Raw genomic sequence first — 23,657 nt, forward strand, 5'->3', positions numbered from 1 at the left:
GCCCTCACGAAAGGATTAAGAGCTTGCCCTCTGATCAAATAAGGACTTAGAGTATTCCCTCTAATCACAGAACGACTAAGAGTAGAAGTAGAAGGACTCAAGAGTGTGCCCGCTGAACACAGAAGGACTCAGAGTGTGCCCGCTGAACACAGAAAGACAGTAAGATCGCCCTGTGAACACAGAAGGACTGAGAGTGTGCCCTCTGATTACAGGACTTAGAATGTGCCCTCTGATCATAGAAGGTCTGAGAGTGTGCCCTCTGAACACAGAAGGACTTAGCGTGTGCCCTCTGATTACAGGACTTAGAATGTGCCCTCTGATCATAGAAGGTCTGAGAGTGTGCCCTCTGAACACAGAAGGACTGAGAGTGTGCCCTCCGATCACAGGACTTAGAATGTGCCCCCTGAGCACCAGAAGGTCTAACAGTGTGCCCTCTGAACACAGGATTGAGAGTGTGCCCTCTGATCACAGGAATGAGAGTGTGCCCTCTGATCAAAGATGGTCTGAGAGTGTACCCTATGAACACAAAAGGACGAAGCGGGTGCCCTCTGATCATTAAATGACTAGGGGTGTGCCCTTTCATCAGGACTAACAGTTTGCCCACTGGTCATAGAAGGACTACGAGTGTGCCTTCTGAACAGAGAAAGACATAGAAAGACAGAGAGTGTGCCCTCTGGTTATAGAAGGATGAAGACTGAAGAGTGTGCCCTCTGAACACAGAAGGCTAAGATTTTGGCTTCTGACCACAGCAGGACTTTGCTCTCTGAACACATAAGGACTTAGAGTGTGCCCTCTGATCACAGAAGAACTACAAATGTTCTTGATCACACAGGGACTACAAGAGTGCCCTCTTACCCCAGAAGGACTAAGAGTGTGCCCTCTTATGAAAACAGGACTTAGAGTGTGCTGTCTGAACACAGAAGCACTAAGAGTGTCAGGAAAGTGAAAAGTAAGAGTTTGAATGAGTATAGTTCAAGGAAGAAACAATCTAAAAAAAATTAAGTGCAAAACTACTTCACCAAAGTTACCGAATATACCATTTAAAATTTAACATCACAGAAATGCAGAACATAACCTTGTTATTAAACAAAACACATATCTTATAAATACACCATCGCAAGCAAATATTTTCAGAATCAATTTGCCGCACCTGTAATGAAACATTCCCTCCACCAATTGTTTCCTCCCACCACCAATTGTATCCTCCCACCACCAATTGTATGTTCTGTTCAATCGTCATCGTTTCAAGTCATCACTTCTTGCCCATGTTGGGCAGTTCGGAGTCCAACGTCATTGGCCTCTGCAAGGTCATCCAGGTTGCAGGTGTTATGCAGCAAACAACAAAATAAACTCACCCCAATCCAATCGTGACACCTCCAATCAATCGTCACACCTCCAATCCAATCGTCACACCTCCAGTCGAGTAGCTGCATCACCAAAGCTCCAAGATCTTCAATTTCGTTGCGCAAATATCGCGTATGTGCATGCTTGCTTGCAATGGTGTATTTATTCACAGATACTAAATGTTACAGTTCTAGAAATACAGATGACTAACTAACTTGTCTTACTATTGATGATCCTTGGTTGTTCGGCCATGATCCAAAGATGAACTGCTAGGCTGCTTTTTCATCTGCGTTGCTCTTCTTTATCCTGCAGCCTTTAAGATGTCAGTATAGAGAAGATTTTCTCCGCACTTGATCTCAGAAAACTATTGGCTACATCTCTGGCCCTGAAAAGTAACAGATACAAAAGTGTATGCAATTGCAAGTCAAAAATGTACAAAACCTTTTGTAGGGGTGATCCAAACTGGTGAAGACCCCCCTAAGAGAATTTTTTTTTTTTAGTGCGTAAAATCATCAATGATATTCCTATTGACTTTCAAACCATTACAGTTGACTCTCGATAATACAAGGTCCGCCGGACTGGCCCGTTTTCCTCGATATATCAAGGGCATGAAATGTTCCATCACAGTAATATCAATGCTTTAGTGGCCGCACGATGTACACAAAGATAAGGCTGCTGCAATCAATGACTGTGTGCATATGTAGAGGGTGCGCGTACCGCACACAAAACACAAAATTACATTTATAAACCGTTTTAATTGAGTTATAATTTTCTTTGAAAGTCAATCTATAAAATAAATTTGGTAGTACATGATTGAAATGTCTGAGTACAGGAATCAAGTACAAGAATTCGGTTTGTATCTTAAAAGGGCATAATGATTTCCCAAATTTTTTTATTCAAAACCTTCATAAAAAACACAAAATACTTAATAAGGGTTACAAGGTCTAGTCTCTTAAAACAAATGACTGGAGGAAATTATTTTGTTCAGTTTTTTTGCAATAAAAGTAAGCAGTAGTATACAACAACTTGACATAAAAACAGAACCAAGCCAAGTCACTACAAATCAAGTTAAAACTGAATCCGAGTTCTGTCCAAACAAAAGCAACATGCACTCTGCAAAATTTTAACAGAGCTCCAATTTCGAATGAGGTGAATATTAGAACAGTTTTTTTAAACTCACCTTTTACTGGAGAGGGCATCTCCTTTATTCCAAGGCGGGTCTTGGACATCTACTTGTTGACTGGTACATGTAAATGGCTTTAATGGAGATCTCACTGCAACCTTGTAATTAATGAAAAATATTCAGGTTGAGAGGATTTAGGACATTCTTTCCAGTGAAAATAAAACTTATTCCAAAGCTTTGGCCATCTTGCTGCTTGACTAACTCCCCAATCGTAGACTGCAAAAATGTTGTAACATCAAGAGGCACCTATAGACTCTCAGTCTGTGTTTTGACTCTGGGTATACAAGGTCCATTAAAGTAAGGAACACAATGCACCAGTATGGATCATACAAGAGCAATATCAAAGCGTTTTTAAATGCACTGCCTTGACATCTACCTGACACCTGACATCTCTTCTAAACAGTTAATTTTTGTGTTACACTGGGGTGAATATTAAAAAGATATTTTATGGGAATTCACATTTTACCTGAGAGTGAAGCTCTTGTATCAGAGGCTGGTCTTGCTTGTTGACGGATAGTCACACTTGAGATCCCGACGCCAGAATGCAACACAAACAAAAAGGACAAATTTGCAACATTTAAGAATTTGACAAACAATTTTCATCAGTAAAACAGATGTTTTTGCTATACTTTCAATCACAAATAAAAGATGACAAGTAATTGAAAGCAGAAATGAAATGGTTGGCTGAACTCATGCACATCATGACTACTTGAATCGGTGCACAATAGATGAGCAACATCAACTCAAGAGGATGTCAAATGCCGGAACAGTTCTTATGAGGTAAGCTGATATGAACTTAATTAATCACTTAGTTCTCAGAATGAAACCTACGTATAAAGCACATGACATAATCGTTTAGTTTAAACTACCAAGAGTTAAGAATTTGTGTTGTGTTGAACAATCGGGGACTTTCACACAATCTTTCAAGCTCTACAGAAAAGGTACCACCTCCAGTCAGCTGTGCATTAAAAATAAAAAAATAAAACTTTAACCAACCAAACTGATTAATGTGTAATATTTTTACTAGAAGTTCAACAGTTTCACACACAAGCAGGGTCCTTGTGTTTTCAGTTTAACCAGATCTCAGCACTCTCTGTGTTTCTACGTACTAGTGACTAAATTGAGCGCTATGGGTGTGTTCTCCAGTGACTGATTGGTCATGTCTCTTTATCTTTAGTCACTTCTCAAGATCTGTGGCGGTTGAAGTTGCAATTTGAAGCTTTTAGTTTTTAACTCACCGGCATAACTAACTGCATCCTCTCCCTGTCTGAGCTCTCATAACCAATCTCTATAGGCGTTGCTCTCTTTTATACACTGCAGCCGTCAATGTCAGTAGAGGTGATTCCTTCCACAGTTGATTTCAAAGAACTACTAAATTCATATAGTCCTGAAAGGTCAAGTTAACAGATACAGAATTTAATACAAGCATAAATTTTAAAGTGCAACAACCCTAGCAGGGGTGATTGAAAATGTGACAGGATTCCTCCCATTGATAATAGTTAACCTAACATATTTCAAACAATTACTTGTTCTTATCCTTTGCTTTTGGTAAAAGTCACATTTAGAACCTTTTTTTAAGCTACAAACTTTGTTTCTGTTATCTATTTAGGGGAAGCATTTTATTGGAATATTTTTTATCTCGCCAGGATATTTCATTGATTAGGACAAGGTTTAACCATAGTATATGAATTTAATAGTGTTATTGATTGTGGCATTTGTTTTCAAATCAATCATCAATTTAAAACAATTCCATTGACTGATGCTGCTTTTGAAAGCTTAAAAAGAGGGGGAGGGCGTTTTGTTGACAAAGGGTGGTTTTGTTTTTTTCCTTTAAAGGGAAGGTACACGTTTGGTAATTACTCAAAACAAATATTAACTTAAAAACTGACTTGGTAACAAGCATTTGAGAGCTGTTAATAGTATAAAACATTGTGGGAAACGACTCCCTCTGAAGTAACGTAGTTTTTGAGAAAGAGGTTATTTCTCACTAAAATAATAAAAGACTTCTAGCTGGAAGCTATTATACAAATATTCAAAGTATTTTGACTGAGCAGTGCAGTAGTAATTTGTTATCAATACTGGGTTATCAGGCCTTGCACAACTATTTTCCCCTAAAACATCAGCATACATTTTGAAAGACCCGAGTGATTCTTGTGAACAATTTTCATGAGAAATGAAACAGTTTCATTTAAGCATGTACCTAAATATTTTTCACATTGTAGGGCTACCTAAGAAGCAATTCATACAATTCCCACTCTTATAGTGAATGTACACAGGGCTCGTGACCAATCTGAGCCATATCGGTGCGTTTCCCCAGGGTGGTTGTTCATATTTTTAACTGTAGACCTAAGTTACTTCTCTAGACTTTGAGAGTTGAAGTTTTTATCAAAGTTAGCTACATGTTTGCCAAGTTTTGTTAGCTTTGACTCACCATGTTTGAGTCTCAGCACATCCTCTCCATGTCTCAGACCTCATCTCAAGTTGGATATCTGGGGAGGCATCCGAAGGTGGATATCTGGGCATCTATTGGAAGGTTGATATCTTATCTGGGCAGCCATCTGAAGGTGGACATCTGGGCAGGCACCCGAAGGTGTAGTTCTGGGCAGCCATCTTAAGGTTGATATCTGGGCAGCCATCTGAAGGTTGATATCTGGGCAGTCATCCGAAGATGGATATTTGGGCAGCCATCCAAGGGTATCGGGGCAGAAGTCAGACGGTGGATATATCCGACAGTGGATATATGGGCAGAAAGAATGAAATTAATCAATTTAATACTTGATGATTAACAATCCTGTCATCAACCTCATTCCTTGTATGGAACTATTTTTTATTGTTTTTGATGGCTATAAACAAGGCTATAAATATCTAAATGTATTGTTTACAAGAAAACTTAATGCAGGGTAGTTTATGTGGGCGCTTCACTCACATCTGTCCGAGGGCTTCATACAAATCTTCCATAAGGAAGAAGATTTTTCACCACTCAGCGAGAACAATCTTGTATTTTGAACTTTATAGGGAAGGTAAATTGTAGCTTATTGAAAGACTGCATAACTGCATACCATGTAGACTTACCATGAATTTTGATAGTGTTGGAGTTCAACCTGTCCAGCATCCCGACTCCCAGGTATGTCAGCCTCAGAGTCTCTTTGGCTACAAAGAGGTTTTTCTGGGCTCATGGTGCAAGCCGTAGTTTTTATCCAGCACCCTGGTTTCTGTTACTGTTGCTTTTCTGTAAAATGACTGACAATATGCAACGAATTGAGTCAAAATTGTAAGAAGAACTTTTGCTTGTTCTAGTACTTTCTTGAATCATTAAGGTTAAACAAATATATTAAATAAATTTGTTTTAGGTAAAATGGACTATTCTCTCGTGTAGAACCAACAACCCTTCCAGGTATTAATCGTTTACAAGTCTTAGCAGGTGGGAAAAATTGCAAAGTCTGCAACACATTACGAGTGTGCTCTCTCCATTTAACACGCAACAGCAAACAGTATGCCAACAGTAACAATTTCCTTGGCATATTTTGAAAGGCAGCAATTCATTAATGTTTATACATATGGTAATGTATTAGTATATGCTAAAATGAGCTAAAGGCAGGAACAAACATGTACTTGTTTATATGACTAGTCAGAGTTAAAGAAATATTTATACATTTTTTGTAGAGGCAGTTTAAATTCTAAATTAGCAGCATGGGGGATATCAATGTTGTAAACTTTTGCATCAGGAATAAAGATAATTTACGTTTTTAGCCATACTGATTAGATATGTGTGTTAAGCACTGCATACTGTGACTGTACTTGTTCATTACTTTGTAAAAGAAATAATTTTTTTTATAGGAACACCAAACTTATTTACTCTACACTAGTACAAGGTTCAGTAAACTAGTGCTTATGATACATTGGTGTCTCAAAAACATAAATACAAAAACTAGGAGGGTCTCCTGACAGTCACCCTACAACATACAGTCTAGGATTTACAAATGTACACTGTACATCAACGCTCAACTGCCAAGAAAAACACTTTAAAAAAGATTTCAATTTTGGCATCAAACACAAGTATGTTAACAATCATCAGGTCTTTTTCTCCATCCTACAGGTCCGAGTGGCTGCAGTCCTTAGTGAGTTAGTAGGTACACATCAGAACTTGTCAAGACTTCTTGAACTTCAAAGCACCATAATTTAACACGGCAAGGGCTACACTCAGGGGATCTTGATGTTATTTCTTCATGCTTGGATCTCACGTTGTGTCGCTGTCCCGAGACTCGTGTTTCAGTTTCAGGAGTCTTGTGCCGTTTCCATCATGCTGCTCATCTTTGGTCCTTCGAACTTTAGCACCCTTGTCTTCACTTCTTCAGTTTCACTCCTGTCTCATCAACTGTTGCCGAGCTCATCCACTAGATATGTTGTTATTACTCTCCGCTGAAGTCATGCTTCTAATTAGGGGCCCTCTACTGGAAGTTGACAGTTTTGACAAGTCATTTTCTGGATCTCAGTCTCATCGCCATCTTATCTCGCTCTGTGCCATTGACATGTTACACTCACATTAAATACAACCAGACCAATGTTTAATCTGAAAAGCTGAAATTTATTGATCACTTCTCTTTTGCATTAGGTGCTTTACAAATGTCTTATTATTATTATTATTATTTTGTACAATACATTTAGTTTTTATTTACTTTAAATAACCTCTCTTCCTGTATATGTTTATATATACTGAGCGCCTTGAGTACCCTGTCGGTAGATATGTGCGCTATAAAACTTTGATATTTATAATAAGAGTTAATCTTGGTGACTCATGTATGTACACCTCAGTTTAATCATAAAAACAAAACAGATACGATTAATGATGTAGTAGTCCCCCATTGTATACATGTAGGTGATTAACAAGAGTGCCTTAATTAATCCTCAAGAAATCATTCCAACTGTTTTATTTTGGTATGTTGCTTTTTTCTTTGATGGGTTATAATGGGAACACATTTAAAAAAATTATGGAATACTATGCTTCCTTCACAACTTGTATAATATAAACAATTGTTATATTTACTTGACATAGCATTTGGCACTGTTGTGTGCAGTAGTATCAGACTTAATTTATTACATTGTTTTTACTTGGAGACAATTGTTCACTTTATAGAAAGTGTGTGTAAATATAATGATGATGATTGCACCAACTGTTATTTGGGAAGATTAGTTTTAATTAAGCCTGGGAAACTTAGTGCGACTTTTGTTGAAGTTGCGATTACTTGATAAATAGTGTCGCCTCAACTACAAATAAAATAGTAAAGGTTTCCTGCTTTGTGAACCAATTGTGTCGCTCATGACTAAATTTGCAACCATTGGAGGTGCATCTAGTCCAGCAGTAAATTACACCAGTAGTTCAGGCTAAGTTTTATTTTTCTTCAAGCTGTGGCCAAGGTCTCAATGTTTGTTATGGGCCATATCAAGCCAATTCTGGTCATCTTGCCGTACACATTCCTAGGGTCTGTGGTTTTGTGTTCCTTCCCAGAGAGTGTCTGTGTCTACTCTATGACTAGCTCAATCCCTCTTGCGGAGCGTGTAAGAAGTCGTCAGCTCAAGTTCCTTGGGCACGTACCTCGGATGCCAAGGTTTACGCTCTATACACTCCGACCTTCGGAAAAAGAAGACCAGGAAGGCAACGCTCATCATTTCTGACATGTACAACGTCTGCTTGGATATGATGAAGGCATGCTTCAACCAAGTCAAATCTCTGCACAGCTTGCCCAAGATCAGCTTAGTTGGTAGTTGCCTGCTCAGCAGCCGAAGGATGATGGTGATGATGATGTCTGTGTTCGTACACGATGTCATACGTAGTCCATCACATCTCATCCAGGTCTAAACAGTCATACATGTACTTCACAACTCTGGCTGGATCAGTGTATTCATCTACTATATCCCTTGCATCACTCTATGTAGTCAGTAGCTTATGTTAACTCCAGAATAGCTGGATCACTACCAGTCCTGTACCATCTCATTCTTGAATTGATAATCTGTCAAAAGATGCAGTTAGCTGCTAAGGAATTAATGTTTAACATTCAAACACTGTGATTAAACTTTATTCAGAACATGTTCACTGCAGTACACAGACAAATCAACAATAAGAAAGTTGAAAAATAGAAAGGACACTCAACAGGAAAACATTTTTTTCGACAAAATTTCCTGAAACTTAATTCAGAACATGTGCACTGCAGTACACAGACAAATCAACAATAAGAAAGTTGAAAATTAAAGAGGACACTCAACAAGAAACATGTTGTCTGACAAATTGCCTGAAATACAATTCCTTTGACACAACATGGTTCTCCACAAGCGGTTTTGGACGGGCGGTAAAAGGCAAGAATGGCGATCGGAGATCAGAATAAGAAAAATACGCTCATCTGAAACTTTCATTTCATGCAGAAACTACCGGGTGATTGTGCACAAAGTGGGATTTAGTTTGGACCCGTGGTTGTGCTCGTGCAAAAATTACTGTGTTGATCTTGCAGAAATAGTTTGCACAATCGCAGATCGTTTAGGAATGGTTTGTGCAAATGGCCTAATGTGCAGGAATAGTTTGGGCAATTTGCCGATCGTGCAGAATTGGTTAGCATCCGGACAAAGCTAACCCTGTGGAGAACCTTGAATACACAACAGAAAAAACAACAGACACAAAATGAAACCAATACACTTTTTTGGGTCATAGTTTTTCAAATGTCAAAATTTATTTCTGAATCTTCCAAAGGACTGTACATCATCTATAAACTCAAGACTTTTTGATAACTATTGAATTAACATGCAGAATATTACCAGTTCATTTCATGGGGTCACTCGGTTAAATTAGGGTACATATATTTCCTCACTCCACACAAGAAGTGTTGATGGGTTTAAGTGTATAGGGCCTACAGTAAATAGCAAGAAAAAACTGTTTGAGCCAAGTTTTGGTCTTAAAAGGATGTCCACATTTGCTGAATTTTTTCAAGCTAGTTTCTGAATTGTTATCTTAAACAGGGTATCCAACAGACCCAGGAACCCCTCTCAGGCCTGACCCCTCTGGTTTACATAATCTACAACCACAACAAAATAATTTGACACAGAAACATAACACATGTTTTCAAAAATCATTTTGTTCTTCTTCAAGAAACACAAGTTGTTACTCTGCCTACAAGACTGCACAGAAAACATCAAACAAGACATGTAACAACATGCACCTAAACCAAATAACAGCACTTGCTAGATGGGGGTCTGTTATTCCAGGGGTAAAAATAATGTTCTTGAATTTGCAAAAAGATTGTGATGTTAAGGTCATGACTTTAGGATACGAAGTTAAATTTTATCTGCATGGCACGAGACAGGAATAAGTTTGCATGTTTGATAATTACCTAGATAAAATCTGTTACACCTGGGATTTCAGTATTACTGAACAGAAAAAAAGCCAAAAATCCCACCTGAGTAATATGTGATTTTTTTGGCACAGAACTCGGAAATGAAGTGATGAGTATACAGTCCCAACACACATCGGTGTTTATGGGTTAAACCATTGAGGAAGTGGTAAAACCAAATTGAATATTTTTTATCCCTGATGCAAATTTAACTATTAAAACAAATCTTTATAATTATACGACATTAATGAAAATGATGTCAGATTGCCCATTTCTCAGACTTATTTAACTGTGATTAGCATAAATATTAAGAGATGCACTCGGAATGGGGAGGGGGGGGGGGGGGGGTGGTATGGTGCCATCCAGAACTTATTTATAACGATCATATTGGCTCTGTGAGACGGTTTAAAATGAATGTCATTAATAGCGCAGTGACCAGGGTTATCATGTACGAAGCACTTTGATATGCCCTCGGGCTGTGATAAAGCGCAATAAAAATTAAATTTTTTAGTACCATATGAACCATGAAACAATTAAAAAAAAAAGGGGGAAAATGTCTGTCTCCAAGTGTTCACATTCAGATATATTTAATTTTATTTTTACTTATTTGTAAATATTTTTTTATTTAGGCCTAATTTTATTTCTATTTTTTTCATTAATAGTTTTTAAATTTATTTATTGACTCACTTATTTGTGTAACCCACTTCGCCCATCCCCAATATGTTTCCCACATTGACAGCCTATTGTACCTAGCCTAGTGAAAGGGGGGGGGGAGGATCGGCGTTGCAATTGTTAAGATTAGTTAATAACAGCCAACCTCCCATTTCAACCCCAATATACTTAAAACGTTTGAATACTTTAACAAATTAGCGAGCAATACCTTACAAACGGACCATTGTTAAGTCAAGTAGCCTACACTGTACCTCCTTGTGTACTAAGCCCGGCCGTATGGCGGGTAAATTCGACACCTCCACGGGCGATACATTCTCAGTTTGTTCGTATTATTTGAGAAGTTATGCAACAGTATCAGTTTTAAATTTTGAGCTAAGAAATACCTAGAGAAGTTTAGGTATGTTATCATTAATTGTAATGAAGGGAAAATTGCAGTAAATAATGAAAATAAATTAATTTACCTTGATTATTTTTTCTTCACATGATGTTCCCCTCGTTGAAAACTCCATTGCGCACGCGCAGGTGTGAAAACGCCTTGGGCGCTTTTTTGCTCCTTTCTCTTTACTTGGAAGTCACTAGTCTGGCGCCCTCTTTGGACTAACAGGAGGCCATCGCATCATCAGTTTATCTTTTACTCGTTTGTTTTAGGCCTATTTCCATTCATTCAAAATGTTTTGAACATTTTCCGAATTTATTTTGGAGCCACAACATTTTCAGATCCCTAAGGCAATTTAATATTAGCGTAGGCCTACTCAATTTGTTTGGAGTAAAATATAATGGTATTAAAATACTCTATATATGCCTATACAAATAAAATGAAAGTAGGCCCTCTATAATAAAAACAAACTTAGTTTATTTCTAAAAAGTAGGCCTACTGCTTATTCTTCTGCTGCTGTAAAAAAAAAAAAATATTTCACCATCGAGCCCCCCTCCCACCCCACCTGTTATGTCTGCCATCATACATCCCAGGCATGCATATGTGCAGTTGGAAGACAGCAACGGAGGAACTTTATTACTAATCTTTGGAGCAAGCGCCATGAGCACTTAGTGTGGATGTCGGTGCTGTAGACGTAATTCTTATTATTATATAACAAAAATAAAGTTTTTAATCTAAAGTGACAATTATACTTATGGTGGTTATAGCACAAATAAAGGGGTACGAAAAGGTACACAATTCAAGGAGGTCTACATTAATAATTATAAATAATATAAAAAAGAGAAATATTAGAAGAAAAAGTAAACATTAAAACAGCAGGCAGCTGTGTCTTATCAAGATTGAACTAAGGACTGGAAAGTATTCCAATGAGCTAATTAAAAGATGTACAGACGAGACAGTGGATCTGTACAAGAGCCTTATCACCATGTGATACCAACACTGTCTCTCCTCTCATCGTCCCTGGTCTTCAACCCGCACGTAAATGTCAACCCCAAAGTCTGACGCTGTTCGGCATGCCTGTGTCGTCCTAATTAGAGAGCATACGCATGACATTATCACGAGAATTAGAAGTGTCATTTATATGTGGATTAGCTTCTGTTAATTGTTTAAACCACGAAGAGATACTGCTGCAGCGCGATTGTAGGAGTGTCTATAATGTTTGATTTTGCATCATCAAAGGTTTTACCGAACGATGTGAAAACATAATTATGTTGATTTTAAGTGATGTATGCCTAGCTTTTATGTGTGTTACTATAGTGTGTGTTACTTTAAAATAAATGTTACACGAATTATCTTACAATATTAGTAAAACATAGGCCTATAAATAATGAATGGCTTTGACAAATCATAAACTGATGATACCGAAATTTCTCAGCCAGAAAAATAATAGACCTTTCAATGCTATACCACTCTCTGTTGGCCACAGGCATAAAACATAAGAACAGGAGAAACAACAAATTGACAACAAATCCACGAACAACTTTAATTATATTGTAATTATTGGGCAGAAGATTTAAAATTTATAATTGCATCATACAAAAATATCATTTTTATTTTCGGGTAACCCCCCCCCCCCATAAAAAAACCCCGAACAGATGGATAAAACTTACTGAAAACTGAATAAGCGATCACGTGCTGCTTCTGTGGGTGTGATTTGACATAAACACTATCCCACAGATTGATGACAACCATTTTGTTATATTTAGTGTTTAAGAAGCCCTCCGGACACTTTTAGGCGATGACACATTGAGATGGGTTAATCAATATGGAGGGGGAAATGATCCAAAAGCGACAATTAAGTAACTGAATAATGCTTACCCAACAACGATGTGTGATCAGCTCTTCTTTCTGTTTCCTGCAAAAAAAAAAAAAAAAAAATAACAAATTAGAATATGTCCAGAAATACCAGAAATACTATTTCTGACGGGATTCGAACCCACTACCCGCGCAAGTGTGTCAGGTAAAGGAGTCACGTGACATAACAATATAATGGAAACGTATAATTGAACTGCCACACACAAAGATACTTGTCAGTAGATTGGGAACACGTGTTTCACGTGTCACACTTTAAACATTTCCGGGTCAGAGTTGACCTTGATTTTGGGTCACACCCATTTCCGGGTCAGGTCCCAGAAACTGTTGTGAAGCTCTGCTGTGTCTGCTTTAGTTTGACCCATTTCTTGGTAAGTTTGATATAAATTCTGGGTCACACTGACCCAGAAATTTATCAACTCAAACCGGGTCAACATTCTGCCTAGGAGCTATAAAGTACATCCAATAAATATTTTGGCACCTCGGCGGACAAGCTTTGTATCTTTATGGAGTCGACAAGGGTTATTTATATAGTTAAACTCCAAGGTCGGATTTGACCTGGATTCTGGGTCCCAGAGGGACTCATTAGAGGGTTAGGCTGACCCGGAAGGGTGGTTATGAAATGGCATTTTAAGTCAAGTTCTGCGTCAGTTTGATGGGTTATCTTGACACATGTTCCTTTGCATAGTGACCCAGAAATAGGTGAGGGACTCGGAAGGTTTTGTTTTTTAGTTATATAGTACGACAATACACTTGTATGCCAATTATTATTGATTTTCTTGTATACAATGCATTACAAAACAAGGTTTTGTAGTTATTTAGCACCAATGCTGTCAGATATTAACAACCGTAACAAGTACTATTTGTTGCTAAAAAAAGTCATTGGGATGATGTCAAATCACTTATACCCTCATCAAGACAAAACGTATCCACTGCCAATACCGTAAACATGTAAAGCTATCGATAACTATGCCATGTGTTTTATCCGAGGTTTTGTAACTGATACAGTCTAACTTTCCAAATGACATGCCATCTGTCACTTCTGCAGGATTTTTATTTTAAAATAACAAAAACAAAACATAAGCAAAACCGATGTGACATCCCATTATGACAGTTGAGATGAATGTACTTTTCCACAATGCTAATTAATTTTTGTTCCGTTCCGTAATGATTATAAGTATGCACAGTAGCCTATAGGTATAGCAGTGGTATACAGTACACGAAATAAAACGATATGTACACCAAAGTGTAACTAATTACAAAAACGTGCACTGTAAGCTTTCCAAGCAACATTGCATCAGATTCGATGAAGGGGAAGCTTAAGGAAAGCTGGATGATTGAAACCATTTACTCTTCTCAAAGCATTCATGGTTGAAATTAATGTACTCTTTCCACAACACAGATGCACGGTCACGAGAAGGTTGCTACTTCCCAACAACGAAATAAGCTCCATTTGAACGGTCATTTATTTCTTGTGAGTCAGAGAACTGATAAGAAATACAATCTTCAAACCCTCTAAAATTACTTGGTTTTACGCTCACACCGATTTGTGTAAGCATTGCTACTCGTCAGTACTTTCCCAAGTTCTGTGAAAAATATTCACAGGCATATTTCTAGGGTGGGATTCGAACCTACGACATTTGTCAATCTAGAGCAGATGTCTAGCAGCGGGTGTACCACATCACAACGATCGGGGATAAAGAAAATTATTGGTTTGACCCTCACACCAGCGTGTGTAAGCACTGTATACAAGTACTTTCCCGAGTTCTGCGGGGGAAAAAAACATCACAGGCGCAATCTCTTTAATATTCTTGATGCTGGTGATAACGACATGTAGGCTTACGACTTGACCACGAGCCAAGAACACTTCATTGTATTGCCCTAAGGGGCGTCGGCTGAGAGCAGCTTCCTCAGTCATTTACGGTAGAAATATAAATATTCATTTAGACTTTGAGGTGATACTTCAAAAACAGTGTGAAAACGAATGCAGCTTTGCTGAGAGGAACACTATTATTTATGTTGTTTACCAAGGGAGCTTTTAGCATTGGTGGTTGAGAATTGTGATGATGATGATGATGACAGAAGGAGAAGGAAAAGGATGTGACGTTGATAGAAATAGTGATGACTTGAGGAATGATGATCGTTGGAAATATAGATGGTGAATAAATGCCATGGGTTGGGATGTCATACTGAGCTTATCATCGCCATATAGAGCTGATCAACTTAAGCACAAAAAAAAAAAAAATAGCTTCGCACAAATTTATGTTTACAAGAATAAGGTTACCAGCTAAACTAACCATAGCACATGGTACAATTTGCAACCGGTATCCTGCTTGTTTTTGCTTAACAGAATATTGTTAAGTATAATATTGGGTCCTGAGCATCACTCTTTAGAGAGACGCAGTTTTCAACGGCATTGTTTTTGAGAGTTGAAAGCGCGCATAAGAAAAGTCTCACAGTTGTACGGTTGTTTACCTGGCAGCATCAATGCAAAATAATTACCGTACAAGTTACGGCTAACGTAAATGTACCGTACACGGAAATCAACCTTACTTCAATAAGATTCAGTGTTCAACGGAGTTGTTTTGGAGACTGAATGGACCGAATGAAATTTCTGTTGTTTACGTAGTTCTGAGCATGCGCACATTGCTAAAAAAAATGGATTTATATAATTGAGTCTGCTGCAACGTGTCCCCAAAGGTCTCCCATTCGCTATCATGGTTTTTTTTAGTACAAAACTAGTTGACAACATAAAACAGGTAGTTGAAGTCAATTCTGTAATAAACTAAAAATTATCACAAAATGCAAGTCAAACTAATTTCCAGTAAGTCTCACGTAAACCTATTTTGTATCATTTCGGGAAACACAATTCCACAAATCGGTCGTTGAAGAGATAGGATCCTTCTTCATAGCTGAAGTCATTGTAAATCAGGCTTCAATACAGTGGTTCAAAAAAGGTCGCCGTGCCATTATTTTTTCTTCGATTTACGTCTCCAAAATGCAAATTAGGTCTCCAACGTTCCACGCATTGTGAGCAAACATTTCGGTGGTAAGCAGCGCCATGCAATTGGACCCAACACAATGGGATTTTACTAATGAATTAGGGCCATCATTAGCTTGACCACTCAATTAATTGTATTCTTTTCCCCTTGTTTAATTACACAACGGCGGTAACACACGTTGATTGTGTATTGATTAGTATGACAATTTTTCTATTGGAAGAGCAAATTAGCGAAACTCTGCCACTGTGTACCGACACCATTCTGTCAAATTGCTCTGTCAACAAATACCGTCGGACCCCTTGGTTGGTTGTCACTGTGACGTGTTGCTTCTGGTTTGATCAAAGTGTGCATAGTCAACAATAGTGAGGAACTTTTTGGGATACCACGATTGATGAAGGAGACACCATTCACCGTGACCCTCATCATTATCATCATCGTTATCATCCCCCTCCCCATCTTCTTCACGGTGTGTATTGATCCTGACTATACCAACTGTTCCACAGCGTGAGGATATTTGGCACACGCGGCATGGACAACCAGGGCAGCTGCTCGCATGACGCTTGAATACATACCGTTGCACCATCGTGTACTGACAAATAAATGTGTCCAACCTTCCACACTAGCGTTGGTGTGCGATCAGGTTCCGTCGAGTAGCACGTACCTATCATCGTGGCTGACTCAAGTTCATAGATACCATAATATCGTTAAACCTGGGACTTGTAGCTATACTTTCAAGGTGTTGCCGTCCTTGTTTTGCAGACACAGTACTATTGTGCGTTGACGTCTATGGGTTTACGAGGATGATAAATAGAACTTAGCGGTTGATGAATGCTGTAATCTGTCGGTAGATACCAACATGTTATTACTAATGAACGCTTTAGCGCAACTTACATGGATCTTACTGCTGGAAGGATACAGGATAGGTGAGTTTAAGATCAAAACAAACATTAGCTTGCCGAGCATTTGGGGCGTGGTCAAAAAATTGCTTCAGCTATTCAGTGTTGCCCTGTTTAATTTTTATGACAGGTAACCTCTCTATTGAAACGTCGTTGTATGCTACCGTTTTGTGTTAACGTTTCACAGTGTTTTTTCTCTTTCTTTGGCAGTTCCGTCCTCTCCCTCAAGTTGTTTCACTTTCCTTTTGTTATGTAATTCACTCTTTTGGTTTCGTGGTTCCATCTTTTAGTTAATGTTTCGCATTTGGTTGAATGCGTTTTCTCCTTAACAGTAATACCCTTTAAATTTATAGTTACGTTTATACGTAAAATGAGTATTCGTAAATGCATAATAATACGTAAATGCGTAAATACCACATGAAAAAATCACAGTTATTATTAGTAATCACATCTGGAACTATACTATTTTGTATTTTATTGGTTTTTTTTTCATGGCTGGATATACATGATTATGAGTTGATCTCTTTTTGTTCATGTCTCTCGCGAGATAATAGAATGATTTTATATATATTCGAAGACTATACATTGAAAATGCTGCCTTTCAAACCTGATTTCAACTATGACATTTTCAGAGGTTAAATTAAATTATGATTAGTCCGCAAAACAAGGGTTTAAATTAACCATGGTTGGAATGAACGTCACCAGAAAGGCTTCTCTATATCTGTTGAAGAACAATTTTACGTTCGCCTTGCAGTAGGCACTTTTTTTGTTTTGCATTCTGCTAAATCGCCTCTCCTACAACATCAATACATGGTTCTGTGCTAATTAAGTAAAGCAGCAGCGGAAACAAAAAGTCCCACGGTGCCAGCTCGAATATCACCCTTTCCCCGGTGTACGGATGACAAGCAAGCGTTTAAGTTTTCAAGCGAAACCAAGAGAAATTATCAGCCACACTGTGGGTGGGTTTTCATAACCTAAGACTAAATTAGCCGCAGGAAATCCTCAGACACCCATGACTAGCTATGTCAACACCTGAATATATGGACGGGAAGGGAAACATGTCAAAATTGTCAACTCGCCCTCTGGAAGATTAGCCGAACAACTTCATTTTCAAACGTAAACATCCTCTGGATCAGCTCTTGGAAGAAATGGGAACGCAAACAGACGGGGAGCATACAAGCGGAAGGATTTACGTTTTGAGTGTTGCGAGTTGAGGATCAAGTTATACGTTATGAGCGTTAATAATGGAAATATTTCTTCAAAGAAAAATCAATTTTATGTGACTTGCGGTTAACGTAAATCATCCCAGTGAGAGTGTTTTCTTAACGTTTCAATCAGTGGGGTTCACATTGCACAAACCAATACTATTTGTAAAACTGACGTGAAAACCTACGTAATTAGGAGGAAACAAAGTCGAGAACATTCACACGTAAATATACACATGAATTATTTTGACAGTGACAGTAGAACGACTTGGTGCCAAATTGGTATAAATCTCTGCACTTATCCTAATACATGTTGAGGTTCATATTGACGTAAATAGTTGACGTCCGTTTTAACACACTACCAATATTACCAAAGTGAGTATGAGATACTCCTTCCAATCCACGTGTATCAACAACGTTTCGTCACGTTGGGTGTGAAAGGAACGTCGTACGACTGTTACATGTTCCGTAAGGTAATCATTCAACGTTTTCTCACGGGAAACAGCAGTACGGCAGATACGTTTCACTGTGATTGTAACTGTTACTTTATTGTTAGAGACCAACCACTAATTTTGGAACTATGTTGTTTATTATGACGTTTATCCCCTTAAAGGTTTTAATGATAATCATTAAAAACATTGAACGATTCCAATCGTAAGTAGTTTTTCGTTGTTTAACTAAAACATAACTACCAAATTGGATGCGACCATACCAACCGTATGGTTTGGTTCAGGTAAATGAATAAGTCAATGTTGTGTTATCCCTTTAAGGTGCAACGCATTATTCAAAGTGGTCAATGATCCTAAATTGAGACCGTGTAAAATAGATACTGCAGCTGCTCGGCCAGTTGCTGGTTATCCGGCACCAAGGAAAGATAGAGATAAACTAAGCTGACATATTCCTGATCTTCAGCTGGTATTCCATTTCCGCAGGCCCTAAAGCGTCAGTATTTACTGAATATTAATTGTGTGTATATACTTCAGAGATATTATTCGATTAAAGGGGTATCAAGTAACAGTTTGAAGGGAATAACTTTTCATTCTTTACTTTTAAACAGCTACGTGAGCGAAACAAGAATGTGTTAAACATAAGTGTTTTCAATTATCATACTTATGGAGTTATTTGATTAGTTTTCTGACGGTGACAATTTAAAAGGAGATTGAATTTCTACAGACCAAAGTCATCATCACAAACAGTTTCAACAGATATGATTCATTTGTTGTGATTATTTTAAATTGAAGTATTTATTACACTACGGTGTCCCTTAAAAACTAAGTACGTTGAACCAGTTCATGCGGCCCCGTATTAACCCTTTAAATGCTACCGCGTGCCACCGAGTCACTAGCAAAACTGTCCGGGGGACATAAGCGTCATGCCCCGGCACTGAATGGTGAACGTGACGGTTCAGCACTATTGCCAGGAAAACCGAACCTCACGGGCATGAGCTGACTTTAACTGAAGTAGTTTGTCTTCTGGATTGCTGGCTAAACGTGATTTCACATGAACACACACACACAAAGTTATGATTTAATCAAATTTGGTTCAAATAATTTGCTCGTCCAAACTAATCACTCAATTTCACTCAGGTAGTTACGGGAATCATCATCGCGTGTATATTGGTCAGACTGACCCATTATGATTTAATCAAATTTGGTTCAAATGATTTGCTCGTCCAAACTAATTACTCAATTTCAGGTAGTTATGAGAATTATCATCGCTTGTATATTGGTCAGACTGATCCCAGCCGCAAACTTCCCCCCGAAAAAGAAATGAAAGAAAAAAAACATCCGCACTCAAGCTCACTCTGAGTTTAAGTACTTGCGGTTGAGTACCTAATGTGTTGTCCACCCACACTGACCTGCTCGTATTCTAGTTTCAATTCCATTACTCGCACTGGGACTCGCCTTGAAGAATTGGTACTAAATCCCACTATGATTTTAGCACTCCACCACCAATGTATCAAATTTTCCTCTGGTAGTGGTACTAAACTACCATCCAAAATGAACCCTTTGTACATTAATTTTGAGTACTCGTTGTTTAAATACAAGCCAGGATGTTGGCACTCGCACTCGGGCTCAATTATCACTATGCAAACTATAGTGCTAATTATTGTACGTGATCGTACCCATAGGCAAATGTACTAAAATAGTATCCAGTGTCTTAGAACTCACACTTAGACTCAACTGCCTTTTGCTAGATGTCGGTCTTGTACCAAAGCAAAAATATAATGTGCTAAAACAATATTGCTCGATAAGTCGTACTCACGAAATTGTTATCAAGTCTCAATATAGGTAGTTATCTTGGCCATTTTAAGGCTGAAGAAGTATCATATCCTGTAAGGCATGTTGTTTGTCAAATTGGCAACTTTATGTTTTAGCATTTAGCCAGGGATCACTTTTAGGCAACCAGTCTATACAGCAGTCTACAGACCCTAAGTGGTAAAGCCCTTTCTTCAGTAATGAACCTTTCAAGCCTAATACGAACCTAGTAATTATCTCCAATTAACCGGAAGCTAAAACCCACCCGGCAAACAATGGTAATTAATTATTTATAAGCGTCACAAAAAAATCCAGTTGAATTCGAAGGTACAAATGGTACACAACAAGCGGTTATGATTAGTCTGTTTTTAATTATTTACAATTCAAGTCCTGGTTACGTCAATCGTCATTTCATTAAACTTTCATTAATCGTTAGTCGGCATCACGCGTAATGGAACACTGTGACCGTTCGTGGGGAGTGTATTCGTTTGAATCGGGAGAAATACAGTGTTTTTTTCTTCTAATTATGTGTCCGCTCAAGGGGGTAACGTGTAGTTATGCTCGCCATCTTTGAATCAAGATATGGTAAAGCGTATATAGCTGATATCATATTGAGTTATGTTCGCAAACAGATGTTGAAGTCTTCTGTGATACATTATTTATGAATCAAGATAAAGTATCTCATAAATCACGGATTTTATTATACCACTTCATCAAAATAAAGATGCATAATAAATTGGGTTATTTGACAGAGTATGCAGTTTAACAATAACCGTTTTCTTAATAGTTCCAACTTAAAAAAACAAAAAAGCATAGCTGTTGTAAACTGTTTATCAATAAAACCATAAAATGAAAACGGCTACAATGTCATAGCTCAATTGTTTCTTTTAGTATTGTTAAACTAACATTGGGTCAGAATTGATCCGGATTCTCGGTCTAACGGGGCCTAACCAAATTCCGGATCATCAGGCTGACCCGGAGAGAGGTTAAGATTTCAACTTCGAACTGCATTTTGGACCAATTTCAGGGTTATTTTGACATGTTTTTTGGTAATGTTGACACTCAGGGTCAACTGGGGTCTGACCCGGAAGCTTTTAGAGTATACTGAATTGAATTTCAGATAAAGCTTGAAATTGAAAACCTTACAAATCTCGTTCTTTGTCTTAAATGTTCCCTCAATATTATAGCAGCCGGCCTACTAATAAGGAAGCAGTAATTTTTCTACTATAGGGTATGACCCTAAATGGTCACACGCAATTTTTTGGGGGACATGTTCCTTTTTTGTTTTATATTACAAACACAATGCTGTATCGGAATCGGATCTGTAATGTGCTCTCTGTTATATTATGCGTATACATGTAGTAGGCATACCACATCATGGAGGTACTGTATACCACAAGCAAAGAAAAGACAGTCGTTTCACTTGATAAGTGTTTGATTTCCTGCGGGTATGTTTCCAGCTCGTTGCCGGCCGGTCTACCGTATTGCTCCGGGCAACTTTTGAGGGTTGTCTCGGCGGATGGGTCTGTCTTGAGGTGGTGTTTGTGGAGGGAAATTATCGGAATCTTATTTGTCCACTTGTTTATAATCATTATTGAGTTTTGATGTCGGCTTGCTGTGTGGTTTGACGTACAGTACAAGTACCTCATCAGTATGCATATTTACGTGGTGTGACATAAGACTGGGGTCGGGTAACCATCGCCACGTGAAGCAAGGAATGATGTGGATGTTTATTTATCAAGCGACGAACGTATACACTGTTTGAGTTGCATGGTAATCCTCAATGAAATATTCAATTAGCATAAAATAAAATTTTATTTCAGAAGTCATATTTAATGTTAATATCACCGTAGCTTAACGAAAAAGTCTTTCAACGAGGTTTATTCACTGCGTTTACATTATTTGATACAAAGAAAGTTTACAAACCGGTGTTAGACTAGGCTTTAATTGATATTAAATTAATGGAGTTACTCCAAAATTCACGAGCAAGTAGGTTCTAGTGTGTGCTGACAGTATTTCTCATGTTCCCGGTTTATACATAGTGATGACGTCTTCGCCCAAAGCTGCAAGTAGAACCAGACTATAGTTTGTAGTCTTGGTCTGGTGATTTTAAGAGTTAACAGAAATCTCCGGGTACGTGCTGTAAGTTCGTCAGTGGATGAGCTAGTATTGGTTATAAGTTATCAAATGGAGAATTCATGTTGTATATGGGATTGCTATTGGCGTTTGCGTGAATGCTTAAAACATTGGTGAAGAAGGAAAACAATAATCTGATTGGGTATCTTAGTGAATCTGTCGAGGTATCTTTAAATTATTCAAACAGTCGATCTGTCACTTTGACTATATTCGTCTACAGTATACTGTTGCATGTAGGCTACACATGTTGCAAATCGCGCGGGCATCGTTAATGGCAGTTCCATCTGGGACTAAATCTCCCCCGAATAACCCTCCATTTGTGGCCACATTATTCAATTACTGGGATCGATAACTACAAATAGACAAACACACTGTAGGAGGGCTTTGATTGAATTACGGTTATTCGCTTCAGTGACTCTGCAAGGTTAGGCCCAGGCGGGAGTCGATACTGGGTTGTTTATCCCTGCAGCTATTGGGTTGTGAAACGCGTATGGGTATTTGTTCTGAATCAATGGCGGTGTTAAATCCCATTGTGAAGGTATTATATTCTATTTGTTTTGTTTATCAGAATGAAACTGAATCAGGTCAACAATATTCGATTCATTACAGATTGCTAAATTTTAAAAACAAATTAACACTTCTCTATACAAGAGATTGCACGCAACCTTTTTTTCAATTTCTTTTGTGTCTTGGGCATAAAATATTATAAGCTAGAGATGTAGGCGTACTCAGACTTCAATAATGTTTTAAAATATTCACTATAATGTAAGCAATGTTTCAATGTTCAAAAACCTAAAAAAATGTTTATATAATACATGCTCTCCGGTCTTCCTTTAGAAATAAAAAACAATTCATGCGAGACAGCTGGAGACACTTAGATATCAATTGTCAGTGTATCCAGGTAACAGTTGGATAAAGGATACCACAAGCGTCTGCTAACACAAGATTACATTCTCTTTTATTGTGCTCTTTAAAACGAAGACAACATTTAAAAATTAGCTTTAATGTGATGACGTGCCGATCCTCCAGAGAAAAGTATCTGAAATACTTTCAAAGTCGAGTAAACAACACTTGAAGCCCAGAAGACCCCAGGTCAAAATTGTTTGTTTCGATCGCTGCGATCCAGATCATGTGAACACGCAAATTCCTGACGAAACCTGTTATAACATTAGAACCCGATCACAGAATTTGATGAAGTTTACACAGAATGTCTGTATGGTATTTTTTATCAAGAAGAACCAGTGTGTTGCAATGAATATATCCTTACCTAGAGCGATGATGTACTTTCACTTTAATAACATTTGTAAGGAATTTACCTTGCCCTGTAGATACATCTT

The 23,657-nt window shown here is 38.0% G+C and overlaps 1 protein-coding gene across 1 annotated transcript in view; it reads left to right on the forward strand.

Moving 5' to 3' along the window:
* The first annotated feature begins 16,419 nt into the window (after window positions 1-16,419).
* The window catches only part of LOC139939037 (neuronal acetylcholine receptor subunit alpha-2-like), a 34,848-nt gene continuing 27,610 nt past the window's right edge, over window positions 16,420-23,657 (forward strand). Inside the window, exon 1 of the mRNA XM_071934751.1 lies at window positions 16,420-16,748. Coding sequence (XP_071790852.1) covers window positions 16,682-16,748 — 67 coding nt within the window. The 5' untranslated portion in view covers window positions 16,420-16,681. The remainder of the gene's footprint in view (window positions 16,749-23,657) is intronic.

The sequence above is a fragment of the Asterias amurensis genome, chromosome 6, assembly GCF_032118995.1.
Source record: "Asterias amurensis chromosome 6, ASM3211899v1".
Lineage (NCBI taxonomy): Eukaryota > Metazoa > Echinodermata > Asteroidea > Forcipulatida > Asteriidae > Asterias > Asterias amurensis.